The sequence below is a fragment of the Mus caroli genome, unplaced genomic scaffold, assembly GCF_978045245.1.
Source record: "Mus caroli unplaced genomic scaffold, Mus_caroli_1 scaffold_4, whole genome shotgun sequence".
Taxonomy (NCBI): domain Eukaryota; kingdom Metazoa; phylum Chordata; class Mammalia; order Rodentia; family Muridae; genus Mus; species Mus caroli.
Window position 1 is genome coordinate 55,301,500 of NW_028227259.1, and position 18,971 is coordinate 55,320,470.

The following is an 18,971-nucleotide window of genomic DNA, read 5'->3' on the forward strand; positions in this document are numbered from 1 at the left end:
CCCTCCCCTCCCCTCCCCTCCCCTCCCCTCCCCTCCCCTCCCCTCCCCTCCCCTCCCCTCTTCTCTCTCTCTCTGCCTTTCTACAATAAAGCTCTAAAACCATGAAAACAAAAACAAAAACAAAAACAAAAACCAACCAACCAAACAAACAAACAAAAAGACAAAGATAAAATCTTAATGCCCACCAGAAAAATAGTGTCATAGTACAAATGGGACAGGTAGGGGGACTCAGAGATAACAAAGGCCACACGAGATATTTTAGAACTGAGCTTGGATAAGGGCAGTACCAATAGCAGTTGTGGTTGGCATCTGGAATGCCCTCCACCGCTGGCTCACGCTTTGTTCCCAAGCTGCTGATGTGAGAGTGGTACAGCCTTTAGGAAGATGGGCCTGGTGGGCAGAAGTATGTGACTCTGGAGGTGACAGTGCCTTTGATATGGGACATGGCTTTTGCTCCATGTCTTTCCGAATTGGGGGGCAGGGGGAGTGTCTCTGCCTCATGCACCTCCTGTAAGACCTTTTCCCACTTAGATGACTTGAAATTTCTGGAATCATAATTGAAGATGGTCTTTCCTCTCCTGGGTTGTTTCCATCAGATGCTTTGGCCATGGTGGCAAGAAAGGCGAGCGATGTGTGACCCACTATCTGTAGGAAATACCATTTGAAAATGCCGGTGAAATAAACCACCCAAGTAAATAAAACCATAGACATCATCCCCAGATCGGTGTTATAACTAACCGCGTAAATTTCTTCACTGGGAAGGAAAATGTTACTAGGGAGAAAATCAGACTTCTAAGAGGGAATAAAACAGGGGCTGGAGAGATGGCTCAGAGGGTAAGAGCACTGACAGCTCTTCCAGAGGTCCTGAGTTCAAATCCCAGCAACCACATGGTGGCTCACAACCAGATATGACGCCCTCTTCTGGTCTGTCTGAAGACAGCTACAGTGTACTTACATATAATAATAATAAAAGAGGTAATAAAACAGTACATTAGTAATTAGAGCCATGGTGTAATATTTATTTTAGGAAGAAGCTTCACAGGGAAAAGGAGGAGCACGTGACATAAATTCAAGTATGCAATTCAAATTTACAAATTATAAGAATTCTCTACGTTTATAGCCGGTTTCTTTTAAGATTTGCTTAGATTTTGGTACTGATGCCATTTTATGGGCATTGATTATGGAAATCGTGCCATATTGTTATGGCGTGTTTGTTTTAAAAAGTTGACTTAGTCTTTTTCACATCAAAAATTTCAATATTTTCAATATTGAAAAAGGAAGGAATGAAGAACGCTAGAAATAGTAAATATAAAATGCCAGAAAATATTAATTTATTTAAAATACATGACTGTTTAAAGCTAAACGTTTATGTCGTATTTAATGTATGCAGGTTTATTTTACTTAGCAATAAAAACATTAAAAGTGGCTGATAAATGAACTACAGCTTTGCAGGGTTCATGCATTTTATGACAGTTAGTATAATAAAACCTCTTAATATATTAGAATAATTTAAGGTTGTATACCATGAGCCCCAGAACAACCATTAAAAATTTACATAAAAGAAATATTAGCAGAAAACCAGTCGTGAGACTAAGAATGAACTAACAAAAAATACTAGATTAACACAAAAGAAACCAAAAAACAACAACAATAAAGAAGGATGAAACAAACAAGATAAAAATTTCAAAATGGTAGATTTAAATCCATCCATGTTATCATTATATTATATGTAAATGGACTAAAAACTCCAACTGAAATATAGAGACTACCAAACTGGATTTTAAAACTCCACACTGTAAACTATATGTGACACATAGAAAAATTAAATATAAAGACACTAATAGAATGAAGAGTGGAAAAATATTTACCTAGGACGAGCAGTGAGCCTACTAAAGGTAAAGCAGTTACTAATATCAGACAACACGGACTTTAAAACCAGAGAATAACTAGAGATAAGAAAAAGTCGTCATTCATAGTAATTGTTAAGAAGGCCAAAGCAGGTCTGGCGCAGGGCTTTCTACTGATCTTGTGTTTCTTTTATTCTGCAAGAAAGAGAACACTAACTTCTGCAAATTGTTCTCTGACCTTCACACACACATGTAATTTTATAATTCAAAAACTAAAATTATTAGGAAGCCATAAAAGCCAACTATGCAAAAAGTACAAATTCACAGTGATAAAGATTGTAATAACCTCCTCTCAGTGCTAGATGAAAAAGTCTGTGGTCAAATGGGTAACCTGCACAACACTGTCAATACTTAAATAATAGAATCAACTGGGAGATAAAAACCATTCAACCACCATGTGGTAGTGGCACACACCTTTAATCTCAGTGCTTGAGAGGCAGAAGCAGGTAGATCTCTGAGTTTAAGGCCAGCCAGGATGGCTAGGGCAACTCAGAGAAATCCTATCTTGGAAAACAACAACAACAACAACAACAAAACAAAAACAAACAAACAAAAAGCCACTGAACTATAGAATCTATGTTCTTCATAAAACTGCACATAGAACATTTGCCCCGTCACATAATATGCTGGGCTATGAAGTGTCATATTTTAACATCTTTGTTCTTCACAGCATACTTGGCCTAGTTTGCTTTCGGCTGATGTGATAAATACCATACCCCAAAGAAAACTGGCTTACATTTCCACATCAAAATATACCACTGAGAGAAGTCAGCATAGGAACTCAAACACGAAGCTGAAGGCAGGAATTCAAGACCACGGAGGAACCCTGCTTACTGGCTTGCTCTCTATGGCTTGCTCAACTTTCTTATACTACCCTGGATCGCCTCAGTGGATGGCATTACTCACAGTGGGTGGGGCTCTTTCATATCAAACATTAATCAAGAAATTTCCCAAAGATATGCTCACAAACTATTCTGATGGAGCCAATTCCACAATGGAGTGTCCTTCTCCCCAAGAGAGTCTTTTGTATCAAGTGGACAAAAACTAACCAGCACAGTACTTAAATTTGAAAATCAATACATTTCAAAGTAGTAGATCAAAGAGGAAAATCCTAAAAGTAATTATAAACTATTATCAGCTGAGTCAAAAGTGAAGCACACTACATCAAAAACAGTGGAACCGCAGCTAAAGCAGAGCTCTGAAGGCAACTCATAGCTCTAAAGGCATTATATTTAAAAGGTAGGAGCCTCCTCGATGTTTTAATCTTTACTAAACAACTAAGAAAAGAAAAATGAAACAGATTAGTAAGAAGCAAAATAAAAATAAAAAAATAAAGTCAGCGAAGTAGGGAAAAAAATAGCACAGCCGAAATACAGCCTTTTAAAGATTTCTAAATGTTGACACAACTTAGCTTAACTTCAGTCAAGGCAAAAGAAATCTATAAATTACCACTATCAAGAATGTCTAAACATACACTCCCGTCTCGATTTTAGTAGCAAATAAATGCATGTAATGCACAGATTATGATTACAAAACTATATAACATATGGACTATAGTAATAGAAGTAGCTCCCAGCCTTCATGAACTTTTAGAGAAAAGTTAGTGAAATAAATGTATATTATGTATATAGTAATAAGAGAGGACTATTTAGGTTGGAAGGGATGCACCTCCCGCGGAAATGACGCTGGTCCTGGCTTTCTGCTGGATCCACAGCAATGGCAGGCAACAGCTCTGGGAGTTGAGACACAGGTGGCCCTCGCTGCCTTACCCCGCCCCGCCCCGCCCCGCCCCGCCCCGCCCTCGCTTGCCCCACCCCCGGTCCTTCTGCGCAGGCGTAAGGAAGGCGTCCCGGGGCTCGAGAGGCGGGGCGTGGCCGGCGGCTGGGCGTGGCCGGCGCGGGCTGGTGGACTGGTGAGGTGGCGTTGGTGGGAGCAGTCCGCCGCGGTTTGGCGTGATGCTGGGGTCCCAGTCCGGAGCCCGGCGGCTCTGAGCGCCCGAGCCGCCCGGGGACATCATGGCGGAGGCCTGCGAGCCCACCCGCCCCTCGGAGGACGAGGACGAGGAGCGGGAGCCGCTGCTGCCTCGCGTCGCCTGGGCCCAGCCGCGGAGGGTCGCGCCCGGGAGCGCCGTGAGAATGCAGTCGGACGAGGGTGCGGATGTCCTCCGCGAGCCCGCCACCGACGAGGAGCCGGCGGTGTCCGGGGAAGGTTCGATCTCCGCGAGCTTGTCCACCGAGCTGGACCGGACCCGCACTACGATCTCAGGTGCGACCCATGCGCGCGCGCAACCCTCCCCTCCCTGCCTCAGTTTCCTCTCACCTTTCCCTCTGTGGCAGGAGAACGGGGACCACTAAAATCTCACTCTGTAGGCTTCCCCAAAGAATTAGTCCAAGTGGGAACCCAACACTGAGGGAAACTCATCCAGGACTGTGACGTAAGTTGTTTGTTCAAGTTTGGACTTAAGTTCTGAATTAAGAACGCACAACGATCCAGAAAGTTCTCGTCGGAGTCATGAGTTTACAGGGCGGATGATAAGCCGAGAGATGTTAGGAAGGAATGACCATTTGCCGCTGGGACAAGTTTCAAAACTTTCTATTAAATGTTGCTATTGTGACGTTAGCCAGAGGGGGCGGAGGCGGGCGAACTCCTGCCGCCAGCTCTCTGCAAAGTATATTTGTGCGCTTAAAAAGAAAAACACCTTTTCATTATCTCCTGGGCTGATTTTAAGTGGACCTTTGAAAGTCGAAGCTAACAAACAATGTTTAAACTAAAATTAAGGCATGTTATTGCAGGCCTGGGTGTCTGTGTGGTGAGTTTGGACCTGTGGAGTGGAGTGTGGCAGAAATGGAGTAGATTTGTATGAGATCCATCTGGAATCTAGACTGGCTTTTTTTTTTTTTTTTTTTTTTCTCCTTTTTCTCCTACTTGCTGATGATAGGATGGATTCAAAGAAGTGTCACATGCACTATTCAAGAGCAACACTCCGTATGACTCCTTGTGGAAAAGCCACAGGGAAGGTTGTTGTTATTAACACTGCGTTTCTTAGAAGTTAAGTTTATTTGACCTACCAGTGTGCTGATATGACTTGAAATGATTTGGGCAGGGCAAGTCAAGAGTTCAAACAACTTTTATTCAAATACAAATCCTCTAAATAAGAGACCTAAAGGAAGTCGTCTCTGAAACCCATTGACTACATATGGGTCTGCCCTTACCACGACGTTAGCTGATGGATGAGTTTGCCATGCAACACTGAATAGAGCAAAGGAATGTGAAGTTTCCCACTTTCACAAACCTCTGTTCAGCCAGCTGCAGTGGACACTTTGGCCCTATCTGAGGTAGAATCTAGTCTGTGAGGTAGCTAAGATCCATATGGCTGCCCCAGAGTTACCTCGTGTGTTAGATTGAAATAGAGCCTTGAAATAGAGTCTTGAAAAACTTTTACTGTTTGAGTGGGTTGGGTTGGTTTGTGTGTTTTATTTGTTGTCAACACTTACATTAAAGGCTAAAGTCAAAAGGACGAGAATGTGGTAGTTAGAATGCACATGGATTATAAGAACTCTTAGCTCCTCGGTGGTGATAGCTAGCTCAGAGGTCACAGTTTAAGATGAGTTTTGACGTTGGTTCTCACAGCAGCACAATGGGTGAGTTGTCGCTGACCCTCTTTGTGAGAACTGAAACTTGGTAAAACGGTAATAATGGTGGCTCCTAGACCAAGATGTTTGCACAATCCCAGATCCAGGAAGTGGTCAAGTTAGGACCGAGCCACTTCTTTTCTCTTCCAGGCCCTGAACTTTGTCCGTTTCACTCTAGGAGTCTGTGTTACAAAACAACTACTGCTTTGGGGTATTATATAGGTTCTTCTTTTTTAAAAGGATTTTTTTTTCTGACTCTTTATTTTAATTTTTTTAGATAGAATTTTAAAAATAGTTTCAAACTATTAAAAACTACTTAAAGTGTTTAAAACTAGCAAAGGTTTATGATTGAATAATTTAACTGTTTTTAAGCTTAATATATTAAAAGTGTCCATTAGCTCTTTTGTCCTTTACATGCAGTTGTCATGAGAACACCCTTAAGTTTAAGATATGCTTTTAGATTAGTATTGACATTTCTGGTGTTTAACTGTTTTATCTATACAACCATGAGCCTTATGTTTGGAGAATGTCATGCATCTCTGGTCCTTATATTAACAATGTAGTTGGCAGACTCTAGAAGTCTCATGAACTGTAGTGTTATTAAGTCAGTATTCAGTCATTGAAATCAGTGAATGAGGTTGTAATAAAGACGATAGCTAATACTGGTATACTAGGTGTACGTGCTAGGCGGTGTTCTCTGCACTTCACATGTAGTAGATCGTAACTAGCCCTATGAAATAAGCACTACTTTGGATTCCCACATAAAAAAGCAAGCTTGACTTGGTGGTACATACCTGTAATCCCAACACTTACGTGGGTGAAGCAGAAGGACAGCCTTGAATTTAAGGCCAGCCTGGGCTGTAGTACCAGGCTAGCTAGGGTTGCATAGCAAAACTCTCAAAACAAAACAAAACAAAAATCCTAAAAGTAAACAAAGGGTTTTCAAAAGCGGGGTGGGTGGGGGGGTGGGGGGGTGGGGGGGTGGGGGGGTGGGGGGTGGGGAGGTGGGGGGGTGGGGGGTGGGGGGGGGTGGGGGGGTGTTAGAGAGGTGACTCAGCAGTTAGCAGAGACCCCAGCACTCAGATTCATAGCTTTCTATAACTCCAGTTCCTTGGCAACTGATGCAGTCTTTTCACCTCTGTGGACACCAGACATGCACATGATGCACATACATACACACAGGCAAAACATTCACACCATAAAATAAAATAAATAAATCTAAAATGCAAATAAAGGGGCAGAATGTAACTTCCCGAAGTCTTATTTCAGTGGAAGGTATCCCATAACTAGTGGGAGGCGTTTTGCCTGGTCAGGGATCAAGAAGCAAATACTCCTAACTATTTTAGGGCAGGTTTTTAAAAATACAAGTTTCCTTTGTCTTGACAGTCCACCATACCTGAGGTTTAAAAGTAAACAATTATGGAACTAAAAAGTATTGCTCAGCCTGCCAGTGCTCCAAATACAGCTGCATGTGCTGACTCCATCCTGTAATTCTAGAAGGAATAGAAGGCTGGGGCAGGAGCACAAAAAGCTTAGGTTTAAGGCCAGTCTCGGCTATATAGTGAGTTCAAGTCCAGCCCGGCCCAATTCAACAGGACTCTTATCTATAAAACAAGCAAAATTTTTAGCCATTCTTACCCATTTATAACAGAAATGGACATCAATCATCAAATATTTGATGATCTGCTGGGCACCAGTAGAAAGTAAGTCTTGAGGAACCGATAGTAAGTAACCTGTATCAAATGGTTTCCTGTGGCTAACTGCTATATCTCCACAGAGCTTTGTAGCCCAGTGGAGGTAATGGTCACTTACAAGTTCTGATGGGTCGTGTATGTGGCCTGACAGGGAAAGCTGAGGGCTCCTGGGAAATGAAAGAATGTTAAGTTACCATGCCTGCTCACAAACTAAAAGGTAACCCAATAGCTTTCCTTTGGTGTGATCAAATGGATACATTGTTAACTTTTTAGATGGGTTTCTTGAGGTCCATTCACGTGCTAGGTACATGTGATACATTAGAAATCAGAACAAAGGTCTGTGCTTTCCCAGATTTTCCGTTATTTTGTTACAGCTTTAAATGAGAACAGCAAATGGGAGTTGTGGGAAGGAAGCTTAATTTTGTCTGGGAATAGTAAAGACAATTCAGAGAGTAAACTGGATGGACATCTTTGATAGTCAGAGACCTGAATAGGCTGGAACTTGACTACAGAGCCACCACCTCTTAGAGGTGACCCAAATAATGGTGCAAAGATAAAACTGAGGTTCTCCTTAGAACATATTTTTTGAGGACTGGGGTGGTGACTAAGGCAGCCACTGCTCTTATAGTGGACCCAAGTTCAGTTCCTGGCATTCAGCTAGGGCAGTTCACAACATTAAGGGCCTGATGCCCTCATGTGAACTCCAGAGGCATCTCCACTCACACATATACATAACCTTCCACCTCGAAATATACACTTAATTAAAAAATCTTTTTTTTTTTTTTTTCAGAAGAAGAAAAATTTGGGAATTTTCTCTTTGGGCTTCCATAGGCACCAGGTACTTGGTGCACATACATACATACATACATGTAAGCAAGACATATAAAAATAAGTACAGCTTTTTTTTTTTTAATCTCAAAGAAAATAAAAGTGGGGGCATGAAATAGGCAGGGAATGAGGCTATGGAAATCCTGAGCACTTTGATATGAGAGGAAGCAGACAGTGAGAGACTGGAGAGCAAGAAGTGACTCTCGTCTATGTGAAGAACTGTTACGGAAAGAAAGGGGTAAGTTGACTTGGGATTTGCTCCAGATAGGTCTAGGATACAGAGTCAAACTGCAAGAGACTTCTTTTTTGGAAAAAGAAGTTTGCGTTTGTTTTCATGCACACAAAAAATATTAGTAAGGAAAAGAAATGATATCTCTGAAGATCACTTGCTGGTGATACATTTTGGAAGGTACCCCAGCACTAGGAACAAGGTTGAGACCGGTAACTTTTCAAGGTCATTTTCATTAAGAACCCATCCATTGGGGCTGCAGAGATGGCTCTGCTCTTACAAGAGGACCTGGGTTCAGCTCCCAGCACCCACACAGCTGTTTACAACCATCTGTACCTCCAGTTCCAAGTCAGGGGGCTCCAGCACAGGGGGCTTCTTCTACCTGCTCAGGTGCCAGGCGTGCACATGTTGCACATATGTACGTGCAGTCAAACACTCATGCACAGGAAATATCAATGTTTTTAAAAGGACCTATAAATCTCTGATGTGTAAGAAATATAATTTTTTTTTTTGTTTTTTTTTTTTGTTTGTTTTTGTTTTTCGAGACAGGGTTTCTCTGTGTAGACCAGGCTGGCCTCGAACTCGGAAATCCGCCTGCCTCTGCCTCCCGAGTGCTGGGATTAAAGGCATGCGCCACCACGCCCGGCTAAGAAATATAATTTGACTAATGATAATGGCTACTGGTACCTGTATTATTCAAATAAATATAAGTGTCCACTATATTCTGATCCCTGTCCAGAGTCACCAAGGTTAGAATTCCTCACTTAATTCTTAACTATTTTCAAGGGACAAACTTGGAATGAGCATCTCAGTTGTATAGACATGATTAAAATACTCTGCTTATTTTTAGTAGGTAAAGTTAAGTCCAAATAGTTCTTTTTGGAATATTTTTGTCAGTAGAGACTTTTTAAAAAGTAAATAACAGTTTTATTTCTGTCTGAATTAAAGTTGATTGTGTTTTGAAGTTTCATAATAATGTACACAGAGAGTTGAAGTACCTTCCATATTAAAATGGAAGTGGCTTTTGGTTTGTCTTTGCATTCTAAATGATTCATTATTAATTTCTCATCAGGTGATTATTGAGTGCTTATTATGTCCTGGAAACTGCACGTTCTAAGGACACACCAGTAAAAAAAAAATCCTCTGCTTGGAGCTGACAAAACAAATCAGGAGATATGCTCAGATAAAGCAGAGATTACCAGCAGTTGGGCAACGGGAAGTAGAGGCCTTTTGCTGAGAGTGAAATGGGAAACCCTTAGGCTGTTTGATACAAAGGAGGAATATGATTGTAAATTGGCTTAATGTAATTTAGGAAGGAATTGATAGGGCTGACTTCATTGTAGGAGCAGAGGTTATAAGAGTTTGTGTTTTGGATACTTATGGCTGGTTTATACGTCAGGTGTGGAGATCAAGAGGGTGAGATCATTGCTGAATCCAAGGTCTTTGAACCAAGCAACTGGAAGATACAGCATTGCCAACACCTGGCGTAGAACAGAGTGGCTGTGTTTGGGAGTGGTGGAAGAGATACAGAATTAAGTTCTGAGGGTAGTAAGTCTTGAGCTGTCTTTTAGCAGCCAAGAAAAGAGGCTGGGTATGGTAGTGGGAGTTGAGGGTGGGAGCTGGGAGTGGAAGGAGTAAAATCTGCTGAAGGAGTGTGGGCGGAGGGCTATAGAGAACAGAGGGGCAGCTTGATGTAAAAATGCACTTGGAATCCCAGTGCTGTTGAGGCAGAGACAGCAGATCCCCAGGGCTCACTGGCTAGTCAGCCTAGGCTCATTGGCAGGCCCCAGTTCCCAACAAGAGACCCCTGTCCATTTTTCAAAAAAAGTTGGGGTTGGGGAGGTGGTTCAGGCCAGGGAGGTAAAGGGGCTCGCTGCCATGCCTGACCACCAGAGTCTGATCCCCAGGACCCACCTGGTGGGAACTGAAAAGATTCCTAAGGTTGTCCTCTGGCTTCCATGCGTGAGAACGGCACACATACAGACAATAAATAAGTGCACGACTAAATAAATGTTTAAGGGGAGGGAGCTAGAGAGAGAGCTCGGCAGTAGGAGCACTGACCTTCCAGAAAACCTGAGTTGTGTAGCTCTAGTCCCAGGGCATCTAATGCTCTATTGTAGTGTCGCAGGGTACCAGGCACAGACATATTTGCAAGCAAAATACCCATACTCATTGGGGGGGAGGGGGGGCAAAATATTTTTTTTAAGGATCCCTCCTGAGGAACCCATCCTGAGAAATGCCTCAATGTTGACCTTTGACCTCTGTGTGTGTACACATGTACACAGGAGCACACAGGCACTTAAGGTCAGCTAAGAGGATCATAGCTGACTATCTGATGTTTGATTTCCTTTTTCTGCACCTTACTGTCCTGAAGCCACCACACAGGTCCATAGCAAGAGCATCCACACACTGGTCTAATGCAGTGATTGCTGTTATTTCAGAAACAAATACATTCTTGGAAGATCCTGAATTTGCTGATATTGTATTGAAAGCAGAGCAAGCAATAGAAATTGGAGTTTTCCCAGAAAGAATTTCTCAAGGGTCAAGTGGAAGTTACTTTGTAAAGGATTCTAAAAGGGTGAGAACTTCACATATCTTACACAAATTTTTGGAAGACACTACTTTAAATGTGAAATGTCTGAGTTTCTGAAGTTATTTTCCTACTATATCTGTTTGTTCCCTCTTTTCCAAAATAAAGGACAGTGGTTACTTTTGTTAATATAGAAGTGGAGCTGGTAGTATCGAGCTGTAGCTTTTTGTTTTCATATTTTATTCAGTGTCAAGCATTTATCGTATAGCCCTATTTACTTGAGGATTTGTTAAATGCATATTCATAGTCCCTCCTTTATAGCCCTGCTACCATATTAACCAAGAACAGTGCAAGTTGTAACTTTCAAAAACCTGGCTAATGTCATTTCCCAATGCTTGATTTCGTTTCTAAGGTATAGTTCAGTGCCCCTGGAGTATTTTCCTGGCAGTATGCCGAGGAAAAGAGGCATGGCGAAGCTTGAGGGCATTGGAGTGCAGCAACTTGAAGTGAGCGCTGACTCTGGAGTGGGAAGAGAAGTTGATAAGGACTTTCCCACTGAGTCTAGAGGTTTTCAGGAATGGTGCTGTCCTTGCTAAAAGCTTTCTGTGCGTTACGTAACCCACAGTCCTTTCTTCATGAAGGAGAAAGTTTATCATTTCAACCCTCCTCCCAATACAAACAAAACAAGGTATAGCATTTGTGCTATTGTCGGACCCACTTTTTTTTTCCCCCTTTCGTAGGGGAATAGGAATTTTGAGACAGGATCTTGTGTATCCTGGGCTGGTGAACATGTTCTCTGCCTGCCTTATGTGTGCTAGGCTTACAGGTGTATGCATATTGCCTGGTTTTAAGTGATTCTAGGGATAGAACCCAAGGCTTCATGCATGCTGGGCCAGCCCTTGGCCAGCTGGGCTATACCCAGCCCAGTCCCCCACCCCATTTCTCACTGTAGGAACAGTCATTATTTCAAGGTTTGTTGTTTTGTTGTTATTGTGATGATGATGATGACGACGACGACGATGATTGGCTTTCAGACAGTCTTCCTCTGTAATTTATGCTGACTTAAAGCTCATTCTATAGCAGCAGAGTGTCTCAGCCTCTCAAGTGCTAGGGCTCGTAGATGTGGAGCCACAAGCCTTACTTCCAGGCTTGACTACTTCTTCTTTTTTTTTTTTTAAGTTATGGGGTTTTTTTTAGAATTTATAACATTATAAATACATTGTGTTTAAATTATATTTTTATTTCTTGTCTAAGATATTTGAGCCATGAATATAAGGAATATATTTTATTAGATTGGTACTAACAATTGTAGATCTTTATTTTTTTCTCTTATGACAAGAGTTTTGTTACATGTCTCAGGCTAGCCCAGAACTCACTATCCTCTTGCCTTAGCTAACCCACTAAGTTCTTGGATTACAGGTATGTACCACCATTCATGGCCAAAATTTTTCTTGCTGGGAGAGAGTTAAAATGGGTTCATGAAAAACATATCTGGAGAAACCTTAGATGAGAGCTGCTGACAGTGTAGGTGTTCAGTTTATGTTATTTGTCAGCATTTTTGAAGCATTACTTGAGTACATACTGTGTATCAGGACCTGTTCTGAGTACTGGAGATAATGGATTCCTTCTCTGTTTTAGAATATTTAGCACAGCAGGGAAAGGAGATAGTGAGGGAGTGTGTAATTGGATGTTTAGTAGATCATAATTAATACACAGCACTGCTTGCTTTCATAAAGTGCAGTCTGAGACAGGAGAGAAATTCTTAAGCTTGTGCGTTTGAAATTAGCCTGGATAACCTAGCCATAAAGAGAAGGGGGCAGGTGAGGATGGGAGGGGGCATAATCTAATGTTATTTTGTAAGAGCAGTAACACAGAACACATGAAATTAATACAGTTAAATGGCATGAAGCCTTATCTTGCTCTCTAAGGTTTGTCCGAGCAAAATTTGAAAAACACTGATACGTGGGATTGTTGATTTTAAATGCAATTAATTCTTAGAATGTGATTGGCATTAGTCATCTTAGTACTTGGGAGTTTTCCGTAAATCTTATTTATTGACATGCATTTTGTAGATTGTTATCCATCTGACCTTTAAAGGCTAATAGGAATTCTACTTTTCTCCCCCATAGAATATTATTGGCGTGTTTAAACCCAAATCAGAAGAGCCTTATGGCCAGCTGAACCCCAAGTGGACCAAGTACGTCCATAAGGTTTGCTGTCCCTGCTGCTTTGGCCGAGGCTGCCTGCTTCCTAACCAGGGGTACCTTTCTGAAGCTGGTGCCTACCTGGTGGATGTCAAACTTAAGCTGGGTATTGTACCTAAAACAAAGGTAAAGGAGAGCTTGCTTTATAGTCTGGCTGCCTGTACTTAGCTCGCTTACTTGTGGACCCTTGAGTGAGGACCCCAATGATAGAACCTAGAGTAGAATCCCTCTGTTGTAACTCAGGGGTCGGGAGCAACACTTGGGGATATCGCCATATAGTAGTGAAGGGAATGTCTTTTGTTCCTGGGGGGTCACAAGATGCTAACAGAGAAGAAGAGAGGATTAGTATTTAGAAAGCAGAAAAGGATCAGGCATGGATCTAGAGATCCCTTGATCCTGCTGATGTTAATGTGGCCACAATATTGCCCGTGGCCACAATATTGCTCTTGTCTTCTTTGGGGACTTTATATAATTTTATCTGATGCCTTCTCAAAAATGTTTGTTCTTAGTTCTATATATTTCAAGGCTCTTATGCTTTCCCACTGGAAACTTTAGACTGCTTTTTTATACCTGTTTTGAAAGAAATACATGCCATTTAAAGTTCTCTCGCCTTTGTGGTTTAGGGTTTCTGGAAGCTTTGTTACAGGGTTAGACCTTGCTCATTTACAGCTTTAGAGTGAATTTGATGATCTGTGTGAATGGAAATGCTATGATCCAAACTCTAACCATTTTTCTAGGTGGTTTGGCTTGTCAGTGAGACATTTAACTACAGTGCAATTGACCGTGCAAAATCAAGAGGCAAAAAGTATGCCTTGGAGAAAGTGCCAAAAGTAGGCAGAAAGTTCCATCGGATAGGACTTCCTCCTAAGGTAAGTTACTCTAGAGTAAGCTTGCCTTCAGAGCAGGTAGACGTGTGTTCCTAAGCTCCTGCGATGAGGTGTGTGGCTAGACATCGGGCAGCCTGATGTTGGCTGTGGAAATAAGAAAAAGGAAAAGCCTTTCTCCTCTTGAGCTCATAGTAGCAAGGAGTTTCCGTGCAGTTGAATAAAGATGTTTAGAAGGAGCTCTGAGGGGATAGAGAGGATGCCTAGAGCAGAGGTCCAGTTCCCAGGAGAGCACTTGCCTGGCATGCCTAGGCAAGGTTCTGCATCCAGGCTTCTGGGAGGGGAGCTTGCTGAATTAGGGAGCGTCAAGAAGATGTGGGGGGGGGGGGGGGACAAGCTTTGTAAAGTTACTGTGAGAAGTGAAGGGTTAGACTTAGAACTAGGTTCCAATCTCAGCCTTTCTGAAAACAGTTACAGTTTTTTATAAAAAGAGCTGAAAGCCAGGCTGCCTTTTAGGTTGCTAGGATAAACTGAAGTTATTCGCATCAAGCAGTTGGCACATAGCAGATACTCAGTAAATGGTATTTCTGTGCATTCACTACCAGCCAGATATATTACTTATTTACCGTTTTCAACCTAAGGGTCTTTTGGCACCTCGATAAGCAAGGATGCAGAGTGCTAATGAGAAGGGCATTCTGGGAAAAGCTTTAGCATTTATTTTTAATGTATTTGGATTATAATTTTATTGTTTCTATGCAAGTGTCTAAAGATTTTGAGTAAAAATTGATAGTTAACTTATTTTTCTATTTAACTACATTCTAGGCAGTCAGTTTTGAACATTTTTGCCATTTTCTTGGATGAGCTAAAGTAAGGGTGGCTAAAGGAAAACCTCTAGGAAGTTAAAGATACTAACAGGCGTACCGTGTTAAGCTGGTGAGCAGGCTTCGTCATGGCAGTTTGTTTCCTTGCATGTGTGAGGCAGAATAGGCTGCTCGGTAGCGTATGTCATCTGATGAAATGTGTATTCTGACATCAACTTATTTAGCATTAAACTTGTAATTTTAATAATAAAAAAATATATCTTCAAATTGGCACATCTTCAAGGAAAAGGCCACAATCAGTTGTTTAAATCTTTAAAATGTATGACACCATCTTCTGTGTGCCTAAAGAATTCATTGTATTTAAAATTTTTTTTATTTGATGTTAAGAAAAGAATACAGAAACACCAGTTCAGTGAGAAAAATCATACTATCATGAAATAACCAAGACAGTGTACAGTTTGGTCTCTCAGTTACAGTCACATTGATGTTTGTTTAGGAAGTAGCCTTCTTAAGGGTGTCACCTTCAGGCACATTTATTCTCCTTTTTAATTTCCTAAAATAGCTCCCTAAAAGTCTTGGGTTGAACCTTTTTTTAGTTGCTGTGTGTCTAAGCTAATATGTTAGATGATAAACGTGGCTTATCTGGATTAGTGTTAACTGCTATTTTTCTTGCCGTGCTTACGTAACATTTTGTGATGCTACAGCTAAGAAACTTAAAAAGCAATGCCTTTGTGCTTGTACTTTTCCTTTCTAACTATAGTTCTTGAAATTATAGGTTGGTTCCTTTCAGCTGTTTGTGAAAGATTACAAGGAGGCTGAGTATTGGCTTAGGAGGTTTGAAGCGGAGCCTCTGCCAGAGAACATTAGAAAACAGTTTCAGTCACAGTTTGAAAAATTAGTGATTCTGGATTACATCATCAGAAACACAGGTACGGACTTCTCTCCCTTACTCCGTCCCTTCAGCTGTAAACCAGCTTCAGCTTCGAGTTACTCAAATCAAAACCTCAAGAGAGTCCCAAGGTCCAGTCCTCTGTGGTCTTAGAAACAGGAAGCACTGACCTCCCTGGGCAGGTTGTCCTGTGCTGAGGGCTTGATTCATACTGAGACACAGGGAACACTTCCTGTCCCCTCAGGGGGAGTTGCCTAAAAGCAGGACACAAAGCCAGAGACTAGAAATGTATGCATAACCACTCTGTCATGTGGGAAACTTGAAGCCTTTTCTTTGTGCTGTGCTGTGAGGGAACCATGATGTAGATATGTCAAAGCTCTAGTTCCCAAGACACTCAGGTCAGTAATTCATGAGAACTTATTCAACATTCTTCTCAGATGCCACCCAAGTGGGTCCAGGCCTGTGCTTCAAAGGCCTCCTGGTGATTCTTACGCATTCTGCATCTTGGGAACTACTGCTTCAAGTTTGTTTTTCATCTCTTACATTAGCGTCTCAAAAGCATCATATAATTTTCTCAATTTGGCTTTCTTAATTAAATGGTCTTAAGTTAATATTAAAACCGGTCCAGAGTACCCAGATGTTGACACTGGGCGAGGCTGCCTTGAATGTGCCTAGCAGCCAGGGCGAATGTGCTCTCTTACTCAGGTGAAAAGACAGTATCCTTGATGAAGGAAGCTTGATCTAGCCACTGCCTTTTCCTTACAGCGTGGTTCTCAGGGTCAGATCAGTTAATACAGGTAAAACACTTGGAACAATAATCTGGCACAGAGAAAAGTTTAGTGAATGTCAGCTTACATTGACAGTGTTTTTAAAGTTGTGTTAAATCTTAACTTTTCTGTTCTTAGTTAGGCTTTTTATTGATGCATTGAAACACCATGATCAACAAACAAGCTGGTGGGGGGGGGGGGTGTTTGGTTTATACTTCCATATTGCTGTTTGTCATCAAATGAAGCAGGAACCTGGAGGCAGGAGCTGCTACAGAGGCAGTGGAGGAGTGCTGCTCACCAGCTTGCTCTCCATGGCTTGCTCAGCCTGCTTTCTTATGACCAACCCAGGACAATCAGCCCAGGGAGAAACCACTCACAGTGGGTTGGGCCCTCTCCAACAATCACTAAGAAAATGCCTTCCAGCTGGATCTTATGTAGTCATTTTCTCAACTGATGTTCCCTCCTTCAAGATAACTCAAGTCTGTGTGTCAAATTGACATAAGACTAGTCGGCATATCTATGGGGAATCTGCTACAAAAAACCAAGGAAAATCTCAACAACTGGAGGATTAGATTTCTCCCCTTAGTATGAAGCCACACTGTCTCTAAGTACCAACTAACAGACTTTTATTTCTTTTGAAAGACAGGGGAAATGATAACTGGCTAGTCAAATATGATGAGATGAAGTATGCAAAGAAAATTGAAAGTGAGGTAAGGAAAATTTAGTGTGTAGAAGTATGTGTTCAGTTTATGTAACAGATTCCTGGAAGCTGTTCTTTACCTTGTTGCTGCTGGTGATGGGGGTTTATTTGTGTTGTTTGGTTTTACTTGTTTTTAACTCAGGGTCTCACATAGCCCAGGCTGGCCTCAAACTTGCTCTATAGCCATAGTTGGCCTTGAATTCTACTTCTTTCTCCCAAGTGATGGATTACACTGTACACTGCTCACCCAGCTAGTTCTTGCTTTCTGATCCCTTTTCTCTCTTCTCGTCTTCTATTATTTTGTTCACATTGCATTTCATATGTGTGTTGTGAGGTGGGGACTTGTGTGCAAATATATGTGAAGAACGGGTGAGCTTGGGGTGTCATTCCTCAGAAGCCAGCCACCGTGTTTTGGAGACAGGATATCTCATTAGACCTTGCCCCATAAGCTGGGTTGGCTGCTTATTGAGTCCCCGGGGCCTGTCTCAGCCTCCTTAGCACTAGGATTACAGATGTGCACTACCATACCTGGCCTTTTCATGGGTTCTGAATATAAAACGTAGGGTCTCAGGCTTGTGCTGCAAGCATTTTACCAACAGAGCCATATTCCCAGGTCTATACTATATTCCCAGAACAAAGACTGTCCCCCTTCCCTCTTTCCTTTCCCTCCTTCCTATCTCTTTCGTATGTGTATTGGAGACTTCTGTAAGGCTTTGGACAGTTTTTAGAAAAACCCCCTTTACCCTCCTTTTATGCAATAAAGGCTTCTGATATCTAGGGACATGAGTATTTACTAGTTCCATTTCTTCTGAGTATTTCCATTCAGTGGTAGGTAAATATGTGTTTTACTTGTGAATTGCTTCCTCTGAACTTTTAAAACGGAACTTCTATTTATAACAAACTGGTTTAAGCTTACATAATAGGTTGCATAGATGTTCCACACTATCAGAATTACAGATTTCAGATTCATTGCTATGAACTTTGGGTACCTGTCTCTGTTACTTTTCCACTGCAGTAAGAGACACCATGTCCAAAACAACTTATAGAAAGAAACGGTTTTATTGGGGGCATCCAGAGGATTAGAGTCCATGACTGTCATGGAAAGGACCATGACATCAGGTTGGCAGGTCTGACACTGGAACAGTAGTAAAGAGCTCATATCTTGGTCCACAAGTACAAGGCAGAGAGAGCTAACTGGAAATGGCATGGAGTTTTAAAATCAAGTCTCAGTGATACATCTGCTCCAACAAGGCCTCCCCTAATTTTTCCAAACAGTTCCACCAGCTGGGGACTAGGTATTCAAACTCATGAGCCTGTGGGGGCCATTCTCGTTCATAAGTTCGAATTTCAGATATTTACATAAGATACAGTTTTAGATAAGATACTGTTCTTAAGTTTAAAAGAATATATACACTGTAGACTGTTTGCAATAATTTCTTCAATATTTGATCTCTGCTCTCAAGTTACCACTCAAGCTGTTTCGTCACTTCGCAGTGTTTGTGCTATTAAGTAGTTATGCAGGAGATTTGAAAATTGGTACGCATAGTGCTTAGCAAGATCAAAAGACAAACTTTAGCCATAAAGTAGCTTAAAAGTATGTTTACCAAAAGAAGCCGTGATGGGGGCTGGAGAGATGCTCAGTAGTTAAAGATTACCAGCTGCTTTCCCAAGTAGCCTGTGTTCAATATCCCTGCATCCACATGGTCCCTTAGGGTCCTCTCTGTAACTCCAGTTCCAGGAAGTATGTTGTCCTCTTCTGGTCCTTTCATGTGCTATGCATACACGGAGGCAAAACACCTAGATACATAAAATCAAAAAATTTTAAAAGAAAGTAAGAGTAGGCAAATAGCCAACATTTAAGCAATGGATTGTATTGTATACTCTCTCTAAATTAGTATTTTCAACCTTTTTTCCCCAGAGAGAAAAAATGTTAAATAATTTACTAA

General features: G+C 41.6%; 1 protein-coding gene across 2 annotated transcripts in view; it reads left to right on the forward strand.

Annotated features, from left to right (window-relative positions):
* Positions 1-3,775: 3,775 nt before the first annotated feature.
* Positions 3,776-18,971, forward strand: part of Pi4k2b (phosphatidylinositol 4-kinase type 2 beta) — a 29,454-nt gene continuing 14,258 nt past the window's right edge. Inside the window, exons 1-6 of one of the 2 annotated variants that reach the window (XM_021163786.3) lie at positions 3,776-4,172; positions 10,732-10,868; positions 12,950-13,150; positions 13,762-13,893; positions 15,445-15,598; positions 16,968-17,035. In XM_021163786.3, the coding sequence (XP_021019445.1) occupies positions 3,923-4,172; positions 10,732-10,868; positions 12,950-13,150; positions 13,762-13,893; positions 15,445-15,598; positions 16,968-17,035 (942 nt within the window). In that variant the 5' untranslated portion in view covers positions 3,776-3,922. The remainder of the gene's footprint in view (positions 4,173-10,731; positions 10,869-12,949; positions 13,151-13,761; positions 13,894-15,444; positions 15,599-16,967; positions 17,036-18,971) is intronic. The other variant, XM_085836693.1, reaches the window with a different exon arrangement.